General features: G+C 55.7%; 1 protein-coding gene across 1 annotated transcript in view; it reads left to right on the plus strand.

Annotated features, from left to right (window-relative positions):
• The window catches only part of TMPRSS9 (transmembrane protease, serine 9), a 30279-nt gene that overhangs the window by 18232 nt on the left and 1295 nt on the right, over positions 1 to 10752 (plus strand). Inside the window, 9 exon segments of the mRNA XM_010828432.1 lie at positions 34 to 308; positions 1900 to 2036; positions 2750 to 3068; positions 4021 to 4192; positions 4659 to 4930; positions 5482 to 5618; positions 7728 to 8124; positions 10117 to 10196; positions 10198 to 10289. Coding sequence (XP_010826734.1) covers positions 34 to 308; positions 1900 to 2036; positions 2750 to 3068; positions 4021 to 4192; positions 4659 to 4930; positions 5482 to 5618; positions 7728 to 8124; positions 10117 to 10196; positions 10198 to 10289 — 1881 coding nt within the window.

Below are 10752 nucleotides of genomic sequence, written 5' to 3' on the forward strand. Positions count from 1 at the left end.
GGGCCTCTGAGCCAGGGTCTGTCTGCCCCGCAGATTCCAGGACTCCCCGGAGTGGGTGGCTTACGTGGGCACCACCTACCTCAGCGGCTCAGAGGCCAGCACGGTGCGGGCCCGCGTGGCCCGGATCATCACACACCCATCCTACAACTCGGACACAGCTGACTTCGACGTGGCGGTGCTGGAGCTGGGCAGACCCCTGCCCTTCAGCCGGCACGTGCAGCCCGTGTGCCTGCCGGCTGCCTCACACATCTTCCCACCAAGGAAGAAGTGCCTCATCTCAGGCTGGGGCTACCTCAAGGAGAACTTCCGTAAGCACCCACCTCCTGCAGCTAGGATGCCAGCACAGCACAACCAAGCAAACATCACATGGTCTGGCCTGGTTAGCTGCGAGTTCGGTATTTGCAAATTCATCCACTTGCGAAAATGCATCTGTCCCCCCAGGTGGACACTTGTAGGGGACTGTGGTCATCCACAATGTGCGGAATCTTCTCAATGAGGTGGCGGAGCTTGGTGACCCCCTGCCTTCTTGGCTCTGCTGAGACTGGAAACTGGTGTCCTTTTTCTGGTCTATTCACCACCATGGTTTTTTTTTTTTTTTCTTTCATTTTCGTGCTTTCTGTGGCAAGTTTGACTAAATCTAAACAGGCCCCAAGCATAGAGCTGACGTGCTGACTAGGGTCCTAAGCGCAGGAAGGCTGGGATGTGTCTCATAGGGAAGAAATCCATGTATTCAATGAGCTTTGTTCAGGCAAGGGTTATAGCGCTGCACTATGGACTGTGAGCTCCCTGTTAGTGAATCAACAACACAGGATAAGTGAGGTGTCTCTAAACAGAAACACACGAACTGTCGTGAGGTTATGTGTGGATTGGCTGTGACCAGGGTCTCAGGGGAGCCTGGCCCTGGGAGGGTGGGGCAGGTTCACTATCAGTGTAGGGGTAACTATGTCAGATCAACTGTGATTGATGGTGAGAGGTGCTAGGAAGGAAACAAAAAGGAGGTGGGGTCGGGGACATCTTTAGGAAAGGGCCTGAGATGGTGGTGCCTAATATAAGATCAGGCATCCCTATTCCAGGGGTTGGGCAGCAGGCCATTCAGAGAGAGACCCCTGCCCACACGGAGCCCCCAGTCCAGGCTGGCACTGCCTGCTGGAACTTCTGTCGGTGGCAGACACCCGCCATGTCTGTGCCATCCACTAAGGGAGTCAGCAGGCCTGTGACCGGGGTTGGCGTGACTGAGATACTGAATTCTCCGTTTCATTTCATCGTGATGAGCTTCAGTCTGCATTTAAATAGCCTTACGAGGCCAGTGGCTATTGTGTTGGACAGCACAATTTCAGGGGCAGTAGACAGTAAACAAGAAAAGTGACAGATGGTGACGTACCAAGTGGAGTAAAATCAGGCAGGGAGGCAGGGGCAGAGGGCTGCAATTTAAAATAGGAGATGAAAGGAAGAAGGCAGACAGATTCCACAGGGACAAGCCTTGTAGGCAGCTGGAATGGCATGTGCAAAGGGCCTGGGGTAGCCAGGATAGGTGATCCAGGCTTGGGCATTCAGTTCAGCTGGGGGTAGGGAAATGCCCTGGAGGGTTTGAGGGAAGGCTACCTAATTTGGTTTAATGTTTAGTCAAGATAGGACTACTGCCAGGCTAAGAAAAGTTTCAAGCAGGGAAGTGGGGGCTCAGGGTGGGTAGGTTTGGGGAGGGGAGGGAGGAGCCTAATCTTGAGATGTCCAGGCTGGGAGGGTAGTCAGTGGGCACTGGTGGGCCTGGCTCCTTTCTGAGCTGGGGCTGCAGCAGGTCGACCGCATGGGGTGGGGAAACAAGCTCAGGTTCCCAGCTCGGGGGTGTGGACTGCCGGGGTCCTGGGGTGCTCCCCCCTCATCTCTCCCCGTCCCGAGCAGTGGTCAAGCCGGAAATGCTGCAGAAGGCCACTGTGGAGCTGCTGGACCAGGCCCTGTGCACCAGCCTATACGGCCACTCACTCACCGACAGGATGGTGTGTGCTGGCTACCTGGACGGGAAGGTGGATTCCTGCCAGGTGAGCCCAGCACCTGGGAAAGGGGCCAGGGGCCCCAGGGGACGCCCCACCAGCCCCTGAGGTCCTGGGAACAGCCCCTCATCCTCCCACCCGAGGCTTCCCTCTCCCAGAAGTGGGGGGTCTTCTGTCTCTGGTCCACCACCAAGACCCTCTGCTGGGTTGGTCACATGGCTGTGGGTTTCCTTTTTAGTTTGTATCTTTGCTGTCCTTTCGAAGGCCTGGTGGGTGGGGAGAGGCTGCTAATGAGCTCTGGTTGCCACGTGAGAGCGGAGACTGGAGAAAACATCGGGAAATAGCAGGAGAGTGCTTGTGTTTAAGGACGTAAGAGTGCACGGTGAGCTGGGTGTGAGGAGGAGGCAAAGGAAAGCAAGACAGGAGGATGCTGTGGCTGCCTGTGAGATGACTGGAGGTTCCTAAGCCACTGGTGATACTATCCAAGATCTATGGGGCTAAGGAGAGGAGGGGATATTGTTTATATGGGCTGGGTTTTTAACTGCCAGTGGTGGAACTGAAAGAGGCCTTAGAGATCCAGAGTCCAAGTGTCCTATTGTATTTTTTGAGGCGGAGACTGAGGTTCTGAGATGTGAGTTTTCAGCTTGTGAGGAAACACATCCCACAACCAGGGCTCCCCCTGTGACCTGTAGCTCTGGATCTGGGGCCAGATGTGGCTGGGGAGCCCCAACCCCTCCTGAGGGTGTGCCTCTGTCTCCCAGGGTGACTCGGGGGGCCCCCTGGTCTGCGAGGAGTCCTCCGGCAGGTTCTTCCTGGCTGGCATCGTGAGCTGGGGAATCGGCTGTGCGGAAGCCCAGCATCCAGGGGTCTACGCCCGAGTGACCAGTCTTCGGGACTGGATCCTAGAGACCATCGCTTCTGCAAGCAAGCCTCCAGCCCCCACAGTGGCTCTCGCCTCCACCACTCTCAGCACTGCCTGGCCCACCAGCCCCAAGAGCCTGGTGACTGACACCCTCACCAAACCCACACTGGCCCCTAGCACTATGCCTCTAGACTTGGCCACCGCTTCTAAGCCACAAGGTATTTTCTGGGGAGACAGCAGCAGTGTGTGTCTGCTCTGCACAGGGTCGGATGGATTTGGTACTGGCTTTCTGAAGCACTCTGGGGAAGAGATGGGTGATTGATTAGTGATGTCTGTCAAGTGCATGGGCAAAGGCATGTGGTCAGCCTTCACATTTACTGCCCGATTCACTGGTAGCTCAGCAGTAAAGAATCCACCTGCAATGCAAGAGACCTGGGTTCAATCCCTGGGTTGGGAAAATCCCCTGGAGAAGGAAATGGCAACCCACTCCAGTATTCTTGCCTGGAGAATCCCATGGACAGAGGAGCCTGGTGGGTACAGTCCATGGGGTTGCAGAGTCAGATGTCACCGAGCATCAGCAAAACTCAGGCCATCCAGGAGGGTGTACTCAGAATATCCTGAAGGTTCAGCAGGGGGCCAGTGACCAATGTGGGGGTGGGCAGGGTCAGAGAGAAGCTGAGTTGAGGCTATCACAGACATGGCACCCACAGGCAGCATATGCACTCTCCACCTGTCTGGACCATGTGGTTTCCGAGGATCCACGTCCAGGATCCCATTGCCCCATCTGATGCTGACCCCTCTTTATGGTCCCACAGACCTGCGAGGCTGAGAACCAATCCAAACTCTGCCTCATTTAAATACCGCCTGCACCTGCCCTGCCCCCAGCTCCATATAACCAGCTCTGTCCATTGAGCCGCCTGGGTTGTGCTGTAGGGGCTGCAGATGTGTGTCTGCTGCGCTGAGGCTGGTAGGACCGGGGCCTTTACGAACTTGCCTTCTCTTCTCACCCACATCCCCCGCTGGACGAGCACTTAGGGCTCCTTAAGTCTCGGTTTCCTCATCTGTGTGATGTGCCACTTCCCAGCCAGAGACCCGGGGTCCCCCTGGAACCAGGGTGGTCCTGACGCCAGCAGGCTGAGGTGCCTGGACCCTCCTGTCTTGTCCCTGCAGAGTGTGGGGCCAGACCAGCGCTGGAGAAGCCCACTCGGATCGTGGGGGGGCTTGGGGCCTCCTTGGGGGAGGTGCCTTGGCAGGTCAGCCTGAAGGAGGGCTCGCGGCACTTCTGCGGAGCCACCGTGGTGGGGGACCGCTGGCTGCTGTCTGCCGCCCACTGCTTCAACCAGTAAGGCCCCCTTGACTCCCCCGATATCACCGGGCGGCCCCCCACCATCAAATCCCCACGTGCTCAGAGACCACTCAGGACCGAGGGCTGGCGGGGGGAGCGGCCTCCCCTCCCCACCAGGCTCACGTCTAGATGCAGATGGGGTGAGGTGGTTGGGAGGCAGCGTGAAGAAGTAGGGGACTCTGGGGGAGCAGCTTCCGGGAGGAGCCTTGTCTGTAGGGGACACAGGGGCCAAGTATTTGAGGGGACAGTCCTCTCCCCTTTGCTCAAAGGCGGCAGCATTGACCTCTGATGGTCACAAAGCCGTGGGGGCCTCTCATACTTTCTTGTCCCAGAAGGAAATGAGGCCCGGGGTCAGGGGGCTCCCTGCCTCACCCTCCCCGGGGCCTGGGTCCCCCAGCTCTGCCTGGTGCCCTGGGGGCTGCAGAGGTGGGGGCGGGGAGTCTAAGCGGCCCCTTCCTGGCAGCACGAAGGTGGAGCTGGTGCGGGCTCAGCTGGGCACCGCGTCCCTGTCGGGCGTTGGCGGGAGCCCCGTGAAGGTGGGGCTCAGGCGGGTGGTGCTGCACCCCCAGTACAACCCCAGCATCCTGGACTTCGACGTGGCCGTGCTGGAGCTGGCCAGGCCTTTGGTCTTCAACAAGTATGTGCAGCCCGTCTGCCTGCCGCTGGCCATCCAGAAGTTCCCTGTGGGCCGCAAGTGTGTGATCTCCGGGTGGGGCAACACGCAGGAGGGCAACGGTGAGCTCCCCGTGCCCCCTGGCCTGGGGCTCTGATCCCCTTGCTTGCAGACCACTCACCTTTCCACTACCTCAGGGTTTCAAACTCCGGCCTAAGGCAGCTGCTTTTTATTTTATAGTTTTATTGGCACATAGCCACACCCACTCACTCATAGATGGCCCCCTGGGGCAGCAAAAGCAGAGCTGAGTGGTCTCCATGGAGACTGGCCCATAAAGTGGACTGTATCTACTATGTGGCTCTTTGTGGAAAAAAGTTGGGGGACCTTGTTATACCACGCATAGCCCCCCACCAAGAGTTAGTGCCTTCTTTGAAGTCTGAGTAGCCCCCTGCAGGGCACCCACGGTGCTAGGGAACCCGCTTGTGGGCCATGGTGAGGCTCTTGGGCTCTGGGGTCTACCTCTGTCTTGCTATGTGACTTAACACACATCCCTGCGAGGACACGAGCCTCCGCGCCTCCCTGTGGGTGGGTGCGGTTGTGGTCAGAGCGAAGCCCTCGCTTAACAGTGAGCCCTCTGTAAATGGCCCTGGGTGGGTGCTCCTTGTCTTGGCAGCCACCAAGCCTGACCTCCTGCAGCAGGCGTCTGTGGGCATCATAGACCACAAGGCATGTAGCGCCCTCTACAACTTCTCGCTCACGGACAGGATGATCTGCGCCGGCTTCCTGGAGGGCAAGGTGGATTCCTGCCAGGTGAGTTCAGGAGGGACCCGGCTGAGAGGGACCGTGACAAGTCCTGATTTAAAAGGCTGCCTAGCACATGTTAACTGAGAATACATGAGTATGTAAATGACCACCCTGTCACACCTGACATGTGGGTGACCCATTTTTAAGGGGAAACCAATTGGATCCAGAACATAAAAAGCTAGCTAGACCACGCAATCAGGGCCAGAGACACTTACAGGGAAAAGAAGTCCAGGGAACGCCCTGGCCTGGGGCTCAGTCCCTGGTTAGGGAACTGAGATTCCAGAAACCACGCGATGTGGCAAAATAAATATAAAAAAATATAAAGAAAGAGAAAAAAAATGCACAGACCAGTGTTACCTAGAAGCATAGACACAAAAAAGCCTAACAAAAAGCAAATTCAATTTACTAGGGTATTAGGAGGAAAAACATCACAACCAAGGTGAGTCGATCTCAAAAATCTCGGCTCCACACAGGAGACTCTGTCAATGTTATTCAACGCATTTGTACTTTGAAGAAGAGAAATAGGATCATCTTCAAAATTAGAAGAAAAGCATTTGAAACACAACAGAAACCTACAGCAAACATGATGCTTTAAAATCATTTTACTGGAGTATAGTTGATTTACAATGTGTTGGTTTCTGATATACAGCAAAGCGACTCAGTTATATATGCATATACTTTTCATATTCTTTTCCATCATAATTTTAAAATGCTGAATATAGTTCCCCATGCTATACAGTAAATCCGTAATCTGTTTTCTGTTTAGTAGTGTATATCTGTTAATCCCTCCCTGACCCTTCCCCTCTGGCAACCACAAGTATATTCTCTGAGAGTCTGTTTTTGTAACTTGTGTCATATTTTAGATTCCACATATAAGTGATACATGATATTCGTCTGACTCATCTCACTTAGTATGATCATCTCTACGTCCATGCATGTTGCTGCAAATGGCACGATTTCATTCTTTTTTGTGGCTGAGTAACAGTCGATTGTATGTACGTACCGCATCTTCTTTACCCGGTCCTGCCAGTGGACATTTAGGTTGCTTACATGTCCTGGCTATTGTGAACTATGAACTTTGGGGTGCATGTATCCTTTTCCAGTTAGATTTTTCGCCTTTCCTGTATATATTGTCCAGGAATGGGACTGCTACATCATATGGCGACTCTCATCTTTTAAGGACCCTCCCTACTGTTCAGAGTGGCTTCGTTAATTTACACTCTCAGCAACAGTGTAAGAGGGTTTCTTTTTCTCCACATCCTTTCCAGCATGTTATTATCTGTAGATTTTTAAAAAATATGATGGCCATCCTGACTAGTGCGAGGTGATACTTCATTTTTTTTTCACTTTTCCATTGTAGTTTTGATCTCCATTTCTCTAGTAATTAGTGATGATGAACATTTTTTCATGTTCTTATTGGCCATTTGTCTTCTTTGGGCAAATGTCTATTTAGGTGTTCTGCCCATTTTTTGATGGGGTTATTTTGTAGTACTGAGCTTGTGTATTTTGGAGATTAAGCCCTTGTCAGTTGCATCGCTTGCAAATATTCTCTCCCATTCTATAGGTTGTTTTTCATTTTATGCTTCGCTGTGCAAAAGCTTGTAAAGTGTGACTAGATCCCATTTGTTTAATTTTGCTTTTATTTCTCTTGCCTTGGGAGATTGACCTGAGAAAACATTGGTAAGGTTTACATTTTGCCTATGTTAACTCTTCTAGGAGTTTTATGGTGTCATGTCTTACACTTAAGTCTTTAAGCCATTTTCAATTTATTTTCGTGTAGGGAGTGAGGAGTGAAATTCTAACTTCATTGATTTACATGTGGTTGTCCAGCTTTCCCAGCACCACTTGCCTCTTTTTCCCATTTTATATTATTCCTTAGGAGGGCTGTTTTTTTCTTCAGGGTTTTCTGATGTTTTGTTGCCAAGGCAAAAGTAAGAGCAATCTCAGCTCAGAGGGGTGACCTGCTCCAGGTCACACAAGGTCCCGCAGTCCTGCCTGGGTGTGAGGCTGGCTCCACTGAGGAGCTGCTGCACTCGTGGGCATGTGGGAGGGCCTGGCAGCACTTCCACAGTGAGGATGCTGGGTGCTCAGCCAGCCCTTTGCCTTCCTTTCCAGGGTGACTCTGGGGGACCCCTGGCCTGTGAGGAGACACCCGGTGTGTTTTATCTGGCTGGGATCGTGAGCTGGGGCATCGGCTGTGCGCAGGTCAAGAAGCCGGGTGTGTACACCCGCATCACCCGGCTCAAGGGCTGGATCCTGGCCACCATGTCCTCCCACTTGCTCCCCACGGCCCCGCTGCCCACCATGAGGATGCCCACCAGCAGTCATGCCACCAGGACGACAGCAGGCCTCACAGTCCCGGGAGTCATGGCCAGCACACCCACTCCCTGGGCCACCAGCAGGGTGACCAGTCAACCTGCCGATAGGACCACCACAACTGTGACCTCCACCCCTAGGGGCCAGACACCACTGCCCCCAGCTCCGAAGACCACGGTGGGCGCCCAGCTACCAGGTACCTGGGGGGATGGAGTGGAGCCTGTGGGTGGCAGGTTATTGTGTCTGTCGTGGGGATGTGTCACCGCGACCCAGCTGGGGGCCTAAAATGTTTGTCGTCTCCCGGTGCTGGAAGCTGGAGTCGGAGATGGCAGTGTGGGCAGGTGGCTGCCTTCTCCCCTGTCCTCAGGTGGTCTCCCCTCTGTCGGTGTCTGTGTCCTAACCTATAGGACCCCAGTTGTACCAGATTAGGGCCCACCCTATTACTAATAACCTCATTTTACTGTAATCATCTCCAAACAGTCTCATCCTGGGGGTCAGGGCTTCCACTTAGGAATTTCGGAGGGGAGAGAAGTCAACCCATTGTGGCCCCGACTCTGCAGATGCACATGTTAATGGCCAGTCCCACAGGATCCCGTTAGGGTCTAAGTGGGGACAACTCGGCAGTAAGTAGCCGAAGATGTCATGACAGAGAACGTGGCCCTGGGCTTGTTTGGGACATTATTAAATATTAATCAGAAACATATGAAACTGCTGTGTTTGTGGGTCAAAAATAAAAGCCCCATCAACTGTAGGCAATTTTCTGTGGCTGAACCAGATGCCAGAGGCAGTATCCTAGGCTTTGGGGGAGAATGGGGCCTGTCCCCACTTCCACCACCCCCAACATTCACAGAGCCCAGGCGGCCTAAGTCCCCAGACATAGACCTGCACCCACAAAGTCAGGTTTATGGACTCACTACAAGGCAGGCCACACCCCCAAAGAACCATGGGGAAACTCACTAGAGGAGAGGCCAGCGCTGTGGGGTGTGGGGACAGAGCAGGTGCTGGGCATGCTGGAGTGAGCCCAGAGCCAAGCAGACCACGTGTGTGTGTGTATGTGGTGGGGGTATCTGCACCCCGTGCCTCCTGGCTTCCACTCAGGGACCACAAGTTTAAGACAGGTGGGACGTTGAGCCCAGAGCCCCTGCGAATCAGGTCAGAGTCTGTGTGATTCCTCTGGATCCAAGGGGACCTCTGCTAGCTGCGACTCCTGCAGGCTGCTCAGAGGAGGGTGTTGACACTGCAGAGCCGCAGTGTGCCCTCAGAAAAACACTGTGTCCTGTTAACCCTGCGGCTGGGTCTGGTCTCCAGCCCAGTGACGCCTATGGAATTTTCCAATAGCTACAGTTCTTACCATGGGGCCGGGAGGTGGAGGGAACCCTGAAATGGCCCATGTTGTTCTACGTGGGGGTAGTGTTTCCAGGAGAGGGGTGCAGCTTCGGCCGAATTCTCCAGGCCTCCTGGTCCCAGGCAAGCTCCAGATAGGGTCAGGTGGGCCAAGGTAGTGGTCCCCCTCTGTCACCACCTCCAGGTGTGGGCACTGAGCCCTTCTGCTCCCTGCAGCCTCTGTATCTGCTGAGGGGGGCAGGGGAAACAGCTGGGTGGTGGGGACAGAATCAGATGTGTAACCTGAGCGTCCCTTCAGCTGGTGATGGGGGCCCTGCAGCACCCCCTGAAACCACCCATTTCTTCCTACTCTCTTGTTCTGAGGGTGCACCTTGTGCTGGGGGTGGGGGGGTCCACAGGATGGGGGACACCCTGGGAAGGACCCCAGGTCACTGGGACTCGGGTAAAGAGCCCATTGCCGGCATCCAGGAAGACAGGCAGGGCCTCCTGGGAAGCCGCTGGGTATGCGAGGGCTTGGGAGCAGCAGGGAACTGGACTCCTGGGGACTGAAGGCTGCCTGAGAGGAGTCGGGATGGGAGGGGATCCTGGCACGGAGCCCCAGCTGGGGAGGTGCGGCGCCAAGGCTAAGGGTACAGGAAACAAATGCATTTCAAACATCTGGGACCAGAAGAGGCGCTGGTAGGACCAGGCCCAGTGTCCCGTGGGTGGGGCGTTTTCCTGAGGTGGGTCTCCTACCCCACTCCTCCACCCTAGCACAGCCAGGCAGGGCTCCATGGTGGGGCGGGACAGTTGGCATGGAGGAGGCACGGGCCCTCTGACCAGCGAGCACCTGCCTCTTTCGCAGACTGCGGCCTGGCGCCGGCTGCGGCGCTGACCCGGATCGTGGGCGGCAGTGCTGCGGGCCGCGGGGAGTGGCCGTGGCAGGGTGAGCCTGTGGCTGCGGCGGCGGGAGCACCGCTGCGGGGCTGTGCTGGTGGCGGAGAGGTGGCTGCTATCGGCGGCGCACTGCTTCGACGTGTGAGTCCTGAAGGTCCTGGCCCACGTCGGTGGTTCACCAATCCCAGCCCCTGAAAATTCAGAGCGTGGCGCCTCCGCCTTCGCCCGGAACGCCCTTTCCACACACTCACAGCCCGGGGTCCCTCCTTCGCGCAAACCTTCCCTGCCTACCCACCACCCCAAACCTGGCTGCAAGGGGTGAGTCCAGCCCCCACCAAATGCGGGGTTGCAGGGGGCCTCCGGCCAGATCTCTGGGGGGCAGTGAGACACTTTAATCCCCAGCCCAACTGTCTTGGACCGGCACCACCCTAAAGGCCCTCCAAGGTGAGAGGAAGTTCCCCTTCCTGGCAGGGTGCCCAGGAGGAGGGCCGGCCAGGGTTCCTGCCTTCCATGGAAACACCCATCTCAGGATGCGCCTCACAGTGCCGAGGTCGGAGCGGTTGGGAGGTGGGACAGGGGGTCCTCCAGCCACCAGAGCCCCAAC

The sequence above is a fragment of the Bison bison genome, unplaced genomic scaffold (assembly GCF_000754665.1).
Source record: "Bison bison bison isolate TAMUID 2011002044 unplaced genomic scaffold, Bison_UMD1.0 scf7180017864492, whole genome shotgun sequence".
Lineage (NCBI taxonomy): Eukaryota > Metazoa > Chordata > Mammalia > Artiodactyla > Bovidae > Bison > Bison bison.